Raw genomic sequence first — 18,150 nt, 5'->3', positions numbered from 1 at the left:
GTGGAACTTACGCTCTCTCTATAGAAGCCTTTGATGCAAAGAATGGATGAATGCAATGTGATGGATTGGGCAAGGAATACAATCACACAACTTTTTACAGTTGTGACCCCAACAAACATGTATTCGGAACAGGATTCATTGATGACACATTGACTTTCAACCTAAAACACCTAGGTTATGTAAAAGATGGGTTTAGAAAAGTCAGCTTTGGGAAAAGTGCAGAGAATAGACACCCATAACTGTTTCATGGACTTCAAAACTGCATATAAATGTATCAATTGTGAATTCCTTTCAATAGCTTCGCATGAACTGGGTATATCAGAGGAACTTCTGTCTCTGGTGGCTCTTACCCTTAATGAAACAAATCCGTATACAGAATGACCTGACTGAACAATTGGATATGAGGAATGGCTTGTCTCTTATTTAATATTGCCCTAAAAAAAGTTTTAAACACCAAAGGAAATAACCTCAGTAAAATAAACCAACTATTGGCCAATGCAGACGATATCATTATTATGGTCTGGGCTCTTAAACAAGCCGTAATTGTATTAGAACAATAGGCAATGAATTTAAAAAAAGTGAACAAAAAAAGACAGTGCAGTGCAAAGTCTGCAAAGGCAGAAAACAAACAGTGCAAAGCAACTGCAACAAACAACAGAAAACAAACAACTGCAACAGTGCAAAGACAGAAAACATGCAGTGTTTAAATTCAGATCTCCTAATTAGTCATTCAGAAATTGAGGAACACAAGTTTGGAAAAGTAGATTGCTTCCCCTACAGGAATTCAGCATTATAATGGAAATACTTTGATACTAACACAGTTTTTGATATTTCTAAAAAAAATCAGTATCGGTTGAAATCGGTTTATAAATTTAGAAGTGATTAGATTGTTTGATTTTTCATACATATCGATGATGTTGAGAGATTTTTGAGGGGTTAAGGGAAAGACAATAAATTACAAAAGGAAAAAAAAAATTTTTGAACACTCTATGCCATAAAATGTAGTAATATATTTGGAACCTATAACTACTATTTTGGTTAATATATGCAATAATTACACAAAATTTTGCAAACCTAGCTTCTTTTTTTTGTTGCTAGAACTGAAAATATTCAAAAAAAATTAAACAAAACTTTCAGAGCAATTTAAAATTAGTTACAAAATTATTACTTAAGAATTTGAGAAAAGTTCATTAAATATCTTAATTTTATATTCATCATTGAATATCTTAAAAATTTTAAAAGTTTCAATCCATTTTCTAAGCACTTTTTTTACTCTTTCTTAAAGGAAAGCTCGAAGAATTTTCCCAAATTTCATTTCATACTGTTAAACAAGATTTATTAACAAATGATAATATCCTTCTAATAATGGTCTGGAGAACAAAGTTCGGGTAGTATTGAGGAATAAAACATGCGGGGGGAAAAGATACTTTAATGGGGGATGATCCCCAACAATGCGGGTGTCATTTTTAATAATCTAAGGTGGAAGAAAATTTTTGTTAAGAGTGTACAGTATATCAAAACAAGTGAACATCCGGAATAACTCTAATGATTAAACTCTCATGCTTCAGAAGTCAGAAATTTGAATGACATCAAGAAAAAAGTAACATCAAGAAAATTACATCGGATGAAATTTATTTTAGAGTCTGATATCGTAAGTTAAGATATCGTCTGTACTTAATTAGTATCATTAAAACTGGGCCCCCTCAAATGATCAAGATAAGTTCTAGTATGTAAAAATCATATAATTCGTTCATAAGTTATTCAGGGTATTTCTCTGTTTATTTTGCACATTCTACATTAAACAGGCATGTGACCTGATCGGAACGAAAAATACGCAAATGTCATAGATATGCCGATTTGTCAGTTCACTTAGAGACATCAATGAACAATTTTATAAAAAGATATCAACAGCACTGATCAGAAAAATTTGAATTCAGTTTAAATACTGAAATATCACCAGTCTGATTAAATAGTGACAAAAAAAATTAAAAAAGACTTTTACTTACCCTGGTTCTATCCTACTTCTTCTAAGATCAGAATTTCTTAGAAGCTTTCTTCGTATACTTTCTTTTTTTAATATTAATTGGTGCTTCTCAGTTAAATGAAGTTCCGAATCTTCGTGCAAGGTAGGTAAACACTCAGCTTCTTCAGAAGCAACTCTTTCAGATTCACCCTCAGATGAAGATCTTAAATGCTGAAGATAAAGGTCAGACTGCAAAAAGGTAGTGTAAGTGGTGTTCGAAATGTCCATCTCCACTTGACGTTGAGCAACATCAAAAATATGGATGTCTATTTCTTTCGACTGTATTTTACGCTTGATTTCTCGTTTCGTATCGTCACCGATTGCGGCTATCCTTTTGACCTTTTTTTCGTAAAGAACGTGCACGAGCTTATTCAACTTTTCGCGGTCCGTGTGCTGAGCAGTCTTTTTAACTCCTCTGCAAGCAAAAATAAAATCTAAAGGCTTAGTGTCTTGATTTTCCATAATCAAATATTTCTGAAAAAGGTCTGTCCCTTGAATATCGTCCAACAAACACTGCAAGCTAACAGTCCATTTTCCAGGATTAGGTGGACTAGGAACAGGAGACAGTTCCATAAATTCACACCCTTCATTTTGAAAACTGTTTGTGCCATTGATGTTTTTACTGTCACACTCAGTCACTTCACAGATTTCCATGTTTGGAAAGTCGAGGTACTGTAGGGGAAAGGGCTTTTCAAAGCAAGAATCTTCCTTGCCTATAACGGGTGGTCTTGATTCTTCTGACATTGGCTCTGTAAAGCCATTCATAGCACTCAATTTTTAAGAAAACTATCCATTAATTTAGCCTTTTCACGTGAAGAAAAGGAAATAACTGAAAGATAAAAATAAAATATTTAGTGACATGTTTAAGGTTCTACTTTTGCTTCATCATATACACAGAAAGACACTCCTTCACAGAAATCTACTTTGCACAGAGGTACAAAAAATGAGGTAATTTAAAATAAAATAAAAATTTTAATGGAAAATAATCCTCAAAAATAAAATCTCATAAGAAAGAAGGACTGAGTTGGTAGCCATAAATGATGTTCTCCCAGCCACACATCCTTACAAGGAAACAAATTTCACAAGAGAAAGAATGAAGCCTTGTGTTAAATTTGCTAATTTCTTAATACAAATAAATTTAAATTTATTCACTTTTTAGCTTATTGAATTCCTAAGTTTAAAGAAGAACCTCAAATTGAGTTTCATTACTTAAATACATTTTTTGATTTTTATAACTTTAAACACGTGTGACAGCTTATTCAAGAATTTTGTAAAATCCAAAGAGAATTTTTCTTTCCTTGCTAAAGAAAAAATTATTAAAATAGAAACTTTACAACTTATATTTAAAAAATTATTAAGACCTCTCGTAAAAAGTACCTTGAAATGTTTAATTCAAAAATATTACACATATACATATTCCCCGTGGCAGAATCGCACCGACATTGTCGCAAATTATTTTAGAGTTATTGCAGTATGATTTCTCTTTCGAAAATTAAAAAACATTTACTTTTTTCCTTTCTACAAAAATGGGGGAGATTTCTGTATCGTGATCTGTGGCAGAATAATCGTGAAGTCTTAGAAACTTCCGGGCAGCGGCCCGCGAGAAACTAAAAAAAAAAAACATCATAGAAAGGGTGCAACTCGAAAGGTTGCATCCTTTCATCTACATGTTTTGTTTTTAAAATTTGCAAGTTTAAAATCTATTTGGCATCTTGGCAATTGTAGTTGGTGAGACAGATCACAATACGGAAATATCCTCCAAAAATGTACACGTAATATTTGGATCAAGCATTGAGAATATCACTTTTTGACACGCTCAACTTACTCCGATAGCATCGTAAATCGATGTAATGTTTCGATTATATTTTCGGCAATTATTGATATTCATTTTCAAGTAGATTTTAAATATCCTGATACATTTCAAACAATATGGAAAATTCAAATCAGGCATTTGAGTATTTACTTTTAAATCAATAATTCTATCGATAACGATACTTTTTATACCATATTATTTATTGCAACAACCTAATCTTGAAACGAAACACGCATTTGAGTAGTCCGATTTGCACGATTTCGTCACCAATCTTTAGTTCGGCAATTACTAACTACTACAGATTTCATGATTTAGTTTTTTTTATTGTGATGATTAATTACAAAATGCGAAGAAGGAAATAATTTGTGCACCTCCCTCTCCAACAAAATGAGAGAATATCACCCATAATATTAGAAAACAAGATTATTACATGTTCAATTAAAAAAAATTATATAGTTTTTTTTTGTAAACACAGTATAAATTAGTATCATATATGTTTATTATTATAAGTATTTTGCAGAAAGACATTAGTGCTAAAGAGTTATGTCGCAGGTAGCTAGACAAAATTCTGACACAGGGTACATATTAGTCTCTTAATATTTTTAAGCTACACATATTCTACATTCTACCCATAAGCTACTCTTATACTAAAACCTATTACATTTCTATGAATACAAAAAAAATATTTGAAATGTAATGATGCTTTAGAAGGCTAGTCAGAAAACTACACAAGCAATTAAGAAAATTGGATTTACACAATTATAAAAAAACTAATCTTAATAACAAAATAGGAGATATAAGAGTAAGGTTATACAAGATCAGCACTAAGCATTCGCTACCTCAGCAAATGCGATAAAATTGTAAATTCTGCATAAAAAATTGTATTTCGAGGACTGATTTTTTCTACCAAAAAAAAGCAGTCGAGCCTCTATTTAACGAAGTCCAAAATCCTGATAAAATGTTTGGTTGTATGGAAAATTCGTTAAATAGAGAATCACCATTTGAAATACTTGCAACACAAAACAGGTTTTAAATTCATAAACACTAGGCATAATTAAAATAACAATTGATAAGCCTTTATTTTGTAAATTATTATCTACCATTTAATTGTTTCAAATGATTTTAACACTTTATGAAATGAAGGTCACTTCATCATTTCTGTCTTTATCTTCCACACAATTTATTACCAAATTGTTTTTATTTTTCAGACTGTCCAAAATATCTAAAATAGTTATGGTTTTTGTGGTTGCAGCTTTAGAATGAATTCAAAAAATCATTAATCAGTACATCATCATTAATTTGATTCTCTCCTAGCTGCACTAAAATTTTTTTTAATTCTTCTAAAGGAATATCATCTTTGTCCTTCGCACTTTTCGGCTTCTTCGTACTGATTAAGATTCCAGCTTTAGCAAAACTGTTATGAACAGTTATGATCTGTAACATCATAGTTCCATGCTTCAAAGGTTTCTGTTATGCTTTCTCGTAAATTGATTTTTGGCATGGATTCCAGTATGAAATGCAAACAAGAAGGGAAAGGGATTTTACTGCTTTCTTTAGAGAATCAATTCAAGGTCATTCCCCCCCCCCATAAACAAATTTGAAATGTTCTAAAATATTTTGGGAAATAAGGAAAGGGAATCTCAAAGAAAAGTTCATTAAATAGAAAATTCACTTTGCTATTTGGAAGTCATTCTAATAAATTCTGAAACTGTTCTTGTTGCCTCAAAAAAAATCGGAAAACAGAGAAATTCGCAAAATGGAAGTTCCTTAAATAGAAGTCCAACTGCATATATTCCCCTTGATCCTGGAGGAGAAAAAAAAAGTCTTTTTCATTTGAAAATGGAAACTTATTTGAACAAGCCATGTATTTTTTTTTTATCCAATTACAATAAATAAGTAATTGCAAGATGCACATTATGAACCAACTATTTTTTGCAGAAAATAACAAATTTTTTATAACAATAACATAAAATTGCTTCAGATTTATCTTCATATTACAACTCCAATCTAATAAATTATCAAAAATTAATCTGATCCTGTTCCTATTTCTTTTCTTCAGACTTCATATTTTTCATCCTGTCATTTATTGTTCATATACTTCTCCTCAACTACAAAATGATTCCTGATTTGATTATGCATTTCATAAAATAATTCATTTTATAGTCAACTTGCATTTTGATTTTAAGATTTCTACAGAAAAAATTTTTAAGATTCTAAAAAAACATATTACTCCTTAAAATTGACTACGATCTTTACTATTCTAGGGCATTTAAATGTAATAATTATCTAGTATTTAAAATAGCCTTCATTGACTCGTTTGATTATGAAAGCTCTTTATTAATTTCTATGCGATTTACAGTGAAATAATATCTTTCAAAATATAATTTGATTTGAGAAATCTAAGTTAGTAAGGAGAAGTATATTAGCTAAGTACAATAACGAAAAAAAATGTTTCCTTTTTTCTCTAAAAATAAAAAATAATTTTAATAAAAATATGTATAAGCTGTTTACATTGTGTATTCACCATGTTCAAAATCCCGAAGTTACGGTCGCAAAGAAACTCTTTTCGCTCTTCCAATTCTCAAGACTGATCTTAATCTTTCCTAAAAATTATAAACACCATACACAATTTTATGCATTCTCTGCCCAGCAAGACGTAAACAAACCCAGAATTCGTGCATAAAACAATGCGACTTGATATAAACTGCCTCGGTCGTATATCCATAATGAAATTAGCATCAGTTGGCTACGAATTACCACCCCTTAAATTACATACTACGCGTAGGGTTCTTACTGCTGCTGCTTTTGGCGATAAGAGCCTTACGTATTATGTATTAGTTAGATACAAATTTAATGAATGTGTAGAACATACAGAAAAAAAATTCAAATGAAATGTGTACAAATACAAGCAAATGGTATGCCTCACATATTTTAACACTTACATCTGACACTATCCTTATCGAGATGTAAATAAATCCGAACACATTTATTACGTCTAGCGGGAGATGGAATAAATGTGCACAGTTAAAAAATTGTTTATTCAACACATAGACAAGATTTAGTAACTTAATTTAAAGAAAAAGTATGGGCATTAGGGATCTCATAACAATATGGGAAAGAAAAAATTAATAAAGGGAGGAATTGTTGCATGGAATAAAGGGAGGAAATTATGAACACAAAAAAATAATTTGCCATACTTACAATATTATTGTTTTCCGTTTAAAATGAAACATCTATGACACCCACACCATTAACACTTAAAAGCGTTATGAATGCTTATTATTTTATAATTCACAATAATACGTATTCCACGTGTATCTTATAATGCACAAATAGCGCCACAAACACCACTCGCACAATATAGATAAATTAATCCACAACTGTGTATCCAAGAGCAACAATTCCAAACGATAATCCAAAAAGAAATGGAATAGAAGCTTCTTTCTCCAAGGAACAACACTCAACTGTTGCCTCTTTCCAAGGAGGGAAGGGAAATGCAACTGGCAATTTCCCCCTCACTCACACCGATACTCCCCCTTCAGCCTCCCCGCGCCACAGGCATTTTCATGAAAAATGGGATAAGACAGTCAAGGTATTCAGGAAAGATGCCCTTTGTACAAAATACCGACTTTGACAAGCCTTCCAGGAACTTATCTATAGTACTTGTCCATTTCCGGATTAGAAAAATATCATCTAGAACTTACAGTTGTAAAATACAAATCCTGCGGAGAGAAAAACTACATTTCTGGATTATAACTTTTATCAGATTACGAGAAAAAATATTTTATTGACACATGTATTTATTCATAGATTTTTTTCTGAATGGATCAAAAAAAGAGGAAGAATTATTTCATATTAAAAATAATTTTCTAAATTATTTGTTCAGCATTAGAATTTATGAAATGAAAAACTAAACTACCGGAATATAACTAGCTAAATACCAGATTACGACATGAAAAAATATGTATTTATTCATATATTGATAGATTCTCAGAACATAAATAAATGAAGTATTCTGCATTAAAAATAATTTTCTATCTCATTTCAGTAATAGAATTACAATTTGTGAGATAAAAATTAAACTTCCGGATTATAACTCTAAACAGAAAATAATAATGTTTGTTTAGTAATATAATTTCTCTATAAATGCAGAATAATTTTGCATGAAAGATAATTTCCTTGTTCAGAATTTGTTTTATAAAAAAAAAAGCTTTAATACATACTTCAAATATTTTTTTTACTAGACAATGAAATTTTTAATAAATTAAATAAAAGAGCATTTTTTTTTCCAATTATTTATTTATTAGAGATTAAGCTACCACCGAAAACACTAAAAATAATTAAGGTTAGTGCTAATTAAAAGGTTACGCTAACTAAAAGGTAAGGCTAGTTAAAAGTTGAAAAAAAAAATTTATTAAAGAAAAGCATAGTGGAAGAACACGTTGAATCTCAAGTACATAAAATTAAGCAAATTAATCTGTCAAAGTCTTTTAAAGAAAGCGGTTTTCTATGTTCAATGTTACATTGTTTTCAACAGGTTGATTTTTGTAAATTTGATAAAATGTTAAACTTCACAAGCTCTTCCATTAAATTCTTCAATAACACTTTGCTGCTAAAAAAGTGTATATTAATTTTATACGTAATAATATTATTTTCGCAAATTCGGTAAAATGTTACGCTTTACACTATTATTTTATTACACTAGCATTATTTGGGGGAGAAGAGTTCACTCATTAATTATGCAGGGGTGATTGTGGGTCCAACTCAAAAATCCTGAAAATTTCTTGAGTATAATCCTTCAAAAAATTAATATCTTTATAAATTTAAATTATTTAAATTTTCAAAACATGATATTCTAAATGAATTATATGTAGCATAATTTAAATGAATGAATTATATGTAAGCTTACTTTTATCTCTAATCACATTTATTATTCTACCAGGAAAAATATTTACAAATGAAAGAGATGCCAAGTATAAATTCTAGTTCTAATATTATTAAATAAAATATACAGAATTTTTATACAGAAATGTGATCGATGATTTCTTGAAACTTCTGGACTTTGGATTTCCGGAAACTTTCGGATCGCGGTTAGCGAAAAATCCGGACTTTTTTCCGGAGCACAATCGTCGCTGATTATTTGTTAATATTTCTTTAAAACACGCTACTTCTGTAGAAAATAAATAATAAAAAAAAAAATCAGGTTCCTTTTTTTTCGAATAAAATACTTTTTTTTGGGGGGGGGGGGGAAAGATTACTCAAAATTTTCATAGCTGCAATACCAGTTGTAGGAAGTTCTTAGTTTTACAATGAAAAGTTAGCAATCCAACTTGATAAAAATTACAAAAGAAACAAGATTATAAAAAGCATGCATGAGTAAAAACTAAACCAATTTTATTCATTCTTCGCCGAAGTATATCTTTCCCCTAAAAGAAAACAAAGTACGATAGTTTTTCGTTTTTTTTTGTTTTTGTTTTTTTTGCCGCTTTTACAATAAGAGGTCTTCTACTTAAAGAAACAGATTTCATTTCTCCGATAAGTGGATCGGAAAAAATCAGTTGTCCTTTTGAAGAAATTATTTCCATTCTCTGGTTTATCTTGTATATTGATGGATGACGCAAAACTTGTCACCTTTTTAGAGTGTCCAAAGTCATCTAAGATTTTCTTTACTCGATGATATATCAAACTTCATATCAAATATATACTTCATATCAAACACACAAAAAAATCTCATAAAAATTAAACTTGAAAAATAAAATGAAATAAAGATTATATGATAAAATGATATAAGATTTTTCACAAACTTATTTCTAAAATATCAATCCTCCTAATTCATGACTGTTTTAAAAAAGTGGCATTTTTTATTTGTATTTCATTCGTTATACACAGATTTGGTCTTACAGATATAGTTCAAATTTCAATACTATTTTATTTTTTAATGTAAAAAATAAAGAAATAAACCGGAAAAATAATAAAAATCAGCCTTTAAATTTTGTTTCGATTTAAAAAGTTGAAAATACATAAAAATTCAGAACGTCATGCATAGAGCTTATTTATGAAACAAATTTAAAATAGGTATGAGACTTCAAATACTTTTCAAGTATATTCAAAAATTTAATTTTTAAAAAAAATTAGATTTTTTTTTTCATATTTATTTAGCGATATTTTCGTTAACAGCATAGAAAAGTTAAAAATTATTACAATTTCATAACAGTTACATGACGTTTTACATTACATAAGAATCTTCGTAAATCAGCTTAAAATTCCTATTTTAAACTTTTGGAAACCTTTATTCGATATATTGAACGAAAAAAAATATTTATAGTTATACATCACTTTTTATCTATAAAAAAAAAATCACAGGATTGAATAATTTTTCGTTCACACTTAAAAACATGAAACCATTACTATCACTCACAAAAAATACAAATTTTGTGCCCTTTTCATGATTGGCATTATTACTGACTGTGCCGTTTTATTACTGACATCATCCATTATTGCTAGCTAATAATGGACAATACCTAACAGCAAAAAATATTTTCTACAGTTTTAAAACGATTTAGTCATGCGTTATTTTTTATGACATTTTATGAAACATCTTAAAATTTTAAAATATTCAATCTCTCATTTATTAAAAACAAAATATTTTCGGAAAAAAAAACACTTTCACTCTTATGTTAAAAAGAAAAAAAAGAAAAAAACACGATTGAATAAGTTTTATAACACATCTAAAGTAAAACTACCCATGGTTTTAACTTATGCACACAAAATAAAAATTTCGAAATATATATATATATATATATATATATATATTGCGCTATTAGAGAGCACTGGCTAATAATTGGACATAACTGAACCTAACAGTTCTACCTATGGTTTCACCACAATTATAAATAAGATGTTCCCTAAAATGCTTGCTTTCGTAAGTCTTCGAAAAACATTATTCAAAATTTTTATAACGTTAAAAACTCTTAATCGTTCATTTGCAGCAAAGTATATTATTGAACTAGAAAGAAAAAAGATCGCTACATCAGTTAGAAACACGATTCAAGAGGTTTTCTAACAGATACGAAAGCACTTTTGATTTCAACCCGTCCATCTCAAATCAACGTATATTGAAAAACTTTTCAAATAAATAAAATTCTCACTAAACGACCCGTGGAACAAGACGGTTCTTTTTCAACTTTTATTAGTCAGAATATGTTGGGGCGAATGACAAGAGGAAAAAGTTTTTCGGCCATTTGAGTTGATCTATCCTGTCAGAGGAACGCATCAGACAATGGGTCAAAGAGATATGCCGCCCGCAGCTGCAAAGAAACCCCCTCCCCCCTACCTTCCACTGGCCCACGGAGTTGTGAAAAGAAGTTGGGTGGGGGTCTCTTAGTGCCGACAAAGGGATACCGGTTGGGAAACGATAAGAGCCTTCCCGGCAGTCAACTGGAGCCTTCTTAGGCGGGGTAGAGGCTGGGGTGTCCCACCAAAAGATTTTCAACGCCCCACCTCGCACAGCTTGTAGCTGGACAATTCTGAGAAAGAATTAATTATGTCAACAAACCAACGTGCTCTCAAATAGTCACAGAAGCGGTCGAATGATATGCACTTCCAATTAACTTGATAATTAACAAATAAACTGCACTAAAAAATTGAATTTTATCACTTTCAATTAAAAGGAAATATATTTGAAGGGATTGGGGCAAAACGGGTAAACCACTTTTTTTTTTCCTATCGCGACAGTTTTACTAACTGTCCCTTAGTATTGTTTTCAGAAAAATACTTTATGTTTCCGGATTCTTAACTCACTAAATAATTGTAGAATACATAGGAAATCGTAGTGTTTTCCACCCGAACCATTCTTCTGGACACTATAAAGTTTTAGCTTATCATTCCATTGCCCTGCCATTTCGAATTGTGTCATGCGAATTGAAAAAAGAATTTTCTATTCGGCCTGCTTTTTTCAAAGCTTATAAGAATCAGCCCATTTAAAGGAGTTGAAGATTGATTCCATTAGCCTAAATGAGTGAAGGCTTAATGCAATGTGTCGGTGTTTTAAATAGAGAACCACACTAAATGTAAAAAAAAAAAACTCTTAAATACCAGGTCGGTTGAATGCAATGAACCAAAATAAGATAAAACATAGCTGCCAACATAGATAGGAAAAAATGCAGTAGATTTTACAAAATATAAATTTCATAATAATTGTTGCGTTATGTACTAAATATTTTACACACAAGGAATTTTAGGGATTTTTATAGTCCTCAAAATAGTTTTCTCAGAGTTCTGAAAAAAAATAAACAGAATATTTCAGAACAAAAATAATTTTTAACTTATTTATAGAAATGAGGCTCGCTTCATTATATATTTGTAATACTTATTTATGCATTCAAGCAAACAATCATATGTGCAAAAAAATTCTAGTTTAAAAGGGACTTTTGTTTTAAGAAACTTACACCATTTTAGGGAATTTTCTGAAATGCACAAAAGCCAGGAGAATTTTTATTCAATCAGTAGAGCAGGAAAACTGGCAAAATCCATTAGAGATGACAGCTATGCATACATGAAGACACTATTTCTTAGTACATTAAAATAATCTTATTATAAAGTTATTTATAGATAAATAATTCTTATACATTTAAAAACAAAATACAAAACAAAAAAAGAACGCAAAAGTTATTGGCTAGGATTTCATTTCAATTGAATTAAAACTTTGTTTTATGTTAGATGATTACAAAATGTATTTAAGAAAGACTCCACTTTGCGGGATAAATCAATGAAAAGAAATTGACATGCAAGCAAAAGCAATCTGAACGAGAAGAAAAAAATTTACCATTTTATGGTTGTATGAAGAAGAAAAAAGTTGCTTGATCTATTAAATAAACAACAAAATACTTTGCAAATTAAAATGATGTGACCACAGTCTGTTAAACGAAAACAGACGTTATAACGTAGAGGGGAATCGAACTCATAAATACGACAAAATTAACATTTGCAAAACTCAACTGATTTCCAATTATGATACAGATTCCATTCACTTTTCGACCCTAACCACCTTCATCCCATTGAGGGTACATTCAGTGTGCCGTAACAGCGGTAAGCAATCGACTCGTTTTAAAAGAAAATGTTTTTGTTTTAGATTATTTTCTTGGGAATGTTTAACAAAATATATTTTTAGTTCAACGTTGAACGGCATATTAAAATGAACCATTCAGATCGGACGTTATAACGGAAATTAAAGTAATAATAAATGTATGGAATTTAAAATGGCTACTAGGATGGCAGGGCTTATAAGAAAGTGGTATTACTATAAAACCTTTCCTATTATATCTTTCCTCCAAAAACTAAACATCTATCGGAGATTCCTTCCGACCACGGACAGACCCTACATTCATGAACCCAAAATACTATTTAAAAGTAAAAATAAATAAAAATACGAAACGCAATTTGACTCTGGCAGCATGACTAAAGGCAAGGATATTAAAAAATATAAAAATCATAGGGAAAAAAATAGGTATAAAAAAAAAAAATTAGATATATCGTGTCAAAGGGGCAGGCCGCTTGACGCCCTGCTTGCCTAATGAGTATGGAACAAGTGGTCGGGGGGGGGGTCATGTTCAAGACCTGTTTAGGGGGGTGAGCACACAAAAGGAGAATATTTTTTTTTCTTCCCCCTTCTGAGAAATGGTAGTCCACCCTGGAGCATGAATGCACCTGGATCCATTCATTGGCACCTTTCTTTCTAATGTGTTGTGCAGACGGGGATATCAAAAGCGACCGAAACCAGAGTTGTTACATTATTCCTTTCTTTTTTTTTAAATCTTTTGCCTTCCCACGTTCCAGATGCCTCTCTCATATGGCGGAATTGATTTAAACGAAATGAAGAGACTATTATGGTTTGAGATGAGTCGCAGGTTCAGAACAAACCGATTATTTCTTATAAGTATTTGGATCCTTGATGATCCGGAATACAAAACCCCACTTTGGTGGATAGTAGAATGGAATCAACCACTTTCTAAAACTATGAAAATAAAGATGACGTGACGTAAAACGCGACAGACACTTGCGGCAGAAAAAAAATGACTTCGATTATCAAAAGTAATAAAGACCGAGTACTACAAACATATTATATAGAGTAGTATCTAACTACATACAAAAATTGAATGATGGTGTCGCAGAATCCAATGAAATCGGTGACAGTTTCAAAAGCATGCACCAACCCATCAGAAAGGCGAACGTTATTAAATTAAATTTAGAAATTAATATTACTCTAATGAACCTAGTCAAATATGAAATATCTCAACATCATAGAATAGGTCTAATAGATTTTTCCACTGTTGGATCCAGTTTTCCCCATATACCATTTTGGTAGTCATCAGAATAAAATTTAAAGTCGTACCATTTTCGCATAAAATATTTCTGTATGGAAAAGTAATATTTAATACCTGTACTATTAAGTTTCCTATTCTACTGGCTATTATTACGATTTTGACTGTTTTGTAAATTAAGATTTTGAGGCTAAAAGGATTGTTTCTGTAACGTAACCTACGATATATTTTAAGATAAACTTATCTGTATTGGTATCTAAACTTTTTAACCGCTTACAACTATTATTTACGTATTATAAATTAAAATGAAAGAAATTCGATCAGCTTCATGCACTACGTCATGCATGAAGCTACGTCATTTAGATGTATTTGGAAAACGAAAATATTAAATGATGATTGTGAACTCACTAAATTTGTAATACTAACAATACACTTTCAATTTTAAAAATAATTGCTAAGCGAAAAAATTATTTATATTTACAGAATCATCAAGGAATGTTTGAACGTTGGACAATCATTGGGGTTGGTGAACGGCAGCGAACAGCCCCTAAATAACAGATAATTATAGAGAAATATTTATAGTGAATTATAAAGTATTACTTCGGGTATACCAGACATCCGGATTAAATAGACAACATCGATTTTTAATCTATTTCCTCTTTTGAACTTTAAAAATCGGGTCTATTTTTTTTTTAAAATTATTATTACAAATATAAATCTGGGGCTATACAGTATTTAAATTAAATTTTATACAATTATTAAGTAAACTAATAAGAACATTATTAAGATAAGACTTAAGAATGTGTCGAACAGGTAAGTGCAATTTTTTTAAAAAAATTCCTTTGCCAGCATTTCCCATTAAAATCAATTCTCTAATATTTATACTAATACACGAGATTCGAATAATTTTTTTGTTAGTTTTTTTTTCTATTGCTGTACTGTTTAATGTTTTCAATTCTGCTGCCATTTTGATAATTCTAATTAAATGTTTATGTCGATGCAAGTTTTTTTAAAACGAAATTGCAATAATACGTACGAAAGTTATCTATATTGTTTCATGTATGAAAATATATATATATATATATATATATATATATATATATTTCAGAAATTTGAAGAGAAAGAACAAGTTCCCAACTTAAGCATTAAAATTCAATTATAAATAATAAGAAGTAAAAAAAAAAACATATTAATTGGAGAGAGAGAGTAATAGGGTGGAAAGGGCCCTATTGTAACTACGATTTCCACAAGATACGATAGCATGAGGGATGTAAAGCTAAATGCAGAAAACAGTTAGCCAGGTCTCTTCCACTTTTTTTCTAAATATTTAGAGAACGCACTTCATGATTTTAATCACTACTTTAAAATGTGTATTTGATTTAATTCGCATAAGCTGCAAGAACATCATAAAATATGTTCAAAATAAAGAGAAAACAAGAAAAGAGATAAAGATTTTTTTTTAAAGGAGAAGAAAAAAATTATTAAAAATGTTTTTAAAACTTTACACAAATTTTATAATTTGGATTTCAGAGCTTTAAAACTCACTAATGGTTGGTTAAAAAAAAAAAAATAGGTTTGTGTAAAATATCAGTTTCAATTAAGGCTGTTTTTCGAAGGGTCTGCAATCATCTGAAATAAAATTTTCTATTATTTTCACGTTATGTAATGTTAATATAACTTCAGTAAGTTTGCAACAGCTATGAACGACTGTTAGGACAAATTTAGCCTATCTTTAGCAAGAACTACCTAAGGTAATTCTAAAAATGACTCCAAGCGTTCAGATGAAGAAACGCCACAAAATTACGAGATAGTAAAAGCGTTTTAATCTAAATTTTTTTTTTAAATATTTAATAAGTTTCTACAACGCCGATATTTTCTTAACTCATAAAAAATTTTAAAAATTGAGTATTCATTGATTTCGACCATTTTTATTTAAATGAGAAAATATCGCCAGATGAGCGATTTTTATAAAAGTTTAATAACTTTTAAAATGTTTAAATGATTAGTTTGTTTCAGATAATACTTTTTAGCAGGCTGGTATATTGAGTTCGAAATTATAACTTTGCCTCGAGTTTAAGATAAGGGAAAAACTGCTGCCTTTTTATTTTCCTTGGCGAAAAACACTTATATTATATACATTTAAAAGGAAAAACAAGTTTTTCTTCACTTAGTTGTGTTGAAGAAAGTAACACATTGGCTAGGATTGGATTAAATCAAACATTCCCGAAACTGTATATTCAGAAAAAAGCCAAGCTTCATAAAAAGTAAATGTTACACATTTTTGAAGTATACCCACCTTTAAAAGCTATTTTGACGAAAGTTTAAAATGTGCAACATCAGACATAGATCAAACTGTATAGGGTGTGAATCCTGTTTCCATCGTAGAAAATCATATCTCTTTCCCAAAAGTGTGTATTGATTGAGTAAGAACTGGTTAAAATTGGAGACGGTCCCTCTAGCCATAAGAGTCAGGAATCAAGGGGTACTTCTAAACTCAGCCCCTGTTGAAAACTAGAGTGAGTGGAATTTAGCGAGGGGTGGGACAGGGGGTGGTTGTAAGGAGAGCTCGGGGGCACGAAATCCTAGCCAATTTGCTAGAAACTTGGGAGAAATGGATCCATTGATGCGAGAGAGTATGTAGCAAAGCACTCGAGCTGGAAAACGCGATTCCAGGGATTTAATGAAGAAAAGAACTTATAAGGGAAGAGTAAAAAGAAATACTGACGACATGTCTAGAAGAAAAAATGACGTAGGAAATACGTCAATATTTGCAACGAAATTGAATTTGGAGATACATTTTTGTTCGTATATTTTTTAACTTACTAACTATAAAAAATAAACAGTGGGGGGGGAGTCATAATAATATGGTTTCGAACATTTTCCTCGCACAAAACTATTTATTGCATACAATTAAATGGCAGCAGTCGATATTAAAAAGAAAAAAAGACCAAATGAGGACAGATTATGTTGAATGCTTCTAAAGTATGAATAAAGCAAAACAACGCAAATAACGAACAAAGAAATGGGACACGTTTCGGTTCTATAAGCAACAAACCATCCTCGGTGTCGAAACAAAACATGACAAAACACGAGTAAGAAGACAAGTGTTTCGTCTCTTAACTTTCTTCTGTCATTTTGTGTTTCGACTCTGAGGATGGTTTGTTGCTTATAGAACTGAAACTATAAGAGTTTCCATTTGTGCAGCTTTATGCTTCATTCAAATTTTTTTTATAAGCTCTTGTTTTACTGTCAGGGTCACGTTTATGTCAATATAAAAGTAAAAGTCTATTTGGGGGGGAGGGGCACAAAAAAAGTGTTTCAAATGAGTTCTTTTCTAATTATGAACGACTCTATTTTCCAAATGAAAGATAGTGTGAAAGGTGAGTATTGACAGTAATTGTTTTGTAAAAGATCCGTTAAAGGACTCAAATGTCACCTTAAGAAACCTCTTGTTCACGCATTTAAAAAAAATAATAATAAAAAAAAACCAGATAAAATGGCCAAAACACGGCAATAACGAGTCAAAAAAATCTATCGATAAATAGCTAGAAGAAATGTGTCGAAATGATTAAGCGGTCACAACACTATCAATTTTAGTAAAACCTAATTGATTTCCAATAATAGATGCCCACACTATTAACACTAGAAGGACTGAAACTTAGTATATACTATATAACTATATACCTATGTTTCCCAAAAGCAGTCAAAGTTGACTGAATTGTGAAAGAATAACTAACGTGTAAAGAAATTCGTTTAAAATTATTTTTTTATGATATTTACAGTTATTAGTAAATATTAACGATAAAAAAAAGTATATGTTGTACAAAAAGTCACAAAATTCTAAGAAATTGTGTCATTATATATACATCATTGTTTTTCTGAAAAAGCAGTCAAAATGACTTCTTAGGCAATCTAGTGTTAATACAATAGAAAGAAAAAAAAGCTAACAATTTTAGGAAAAGTTCGAAATTCTAAAAAAAAAAAAAATTAATAAG

General features: G+C 30.3%; 1 protein-coding gene across 6 annotated transcripts in view; it reads right to left on the bottom strand.

Moving 5' to 3' along the window:
* The window catches only part of LOC107454244 (axin-1), a 55,018-nt gene that overhangs the window by 23,302 nt on the left and 13,566 nt on the right, over positions 1-18,150 (bottom strand). For 3 of the 6 annotated variants that reach the window (XM_087149707.1, XM_087149712.1, XM_087149709.1), the window contains one exon: positions 2,007-2,852. In XM_087149707.1, the coding sequence (XP_087005833.1) occupies positions 2,007-2,788 (782 nt within the window). In that variant the 5' untranslated portion in view covers positions 2,789-2,852. Of the gene's footprint in view, positions 1-2,006; positions 2,853-6,347; positions 6,435-7,037; positions 7,342-12,283; positions 12,406-18,150 lie in introns of those variants that run through there. The other 3 variants (XM_087149711.1, XM_087149708.1, XM_087149710.1) reach the window with 3 other exon arrangements.

The sequence above is a fragment of the Parasteatoda tepidariorum genome, chromosome 8 (assembly GCF_982258835.1).
Source record: "Parasteatoda tepidariorum strain Cologne lab strain chromosome 8, Ptep-v5.0, whole genome shotgun sequence".
Lineage (NCBI taxonomy): Eukaryota > Metazoa > Arthropoda > Arachnida > Araneae > Theridiidae > Parasteatoda > Parasteatoda tepidariorum.
This window is presented reverse-complemented; position numbering and strand designations above follow the sequence as displayed.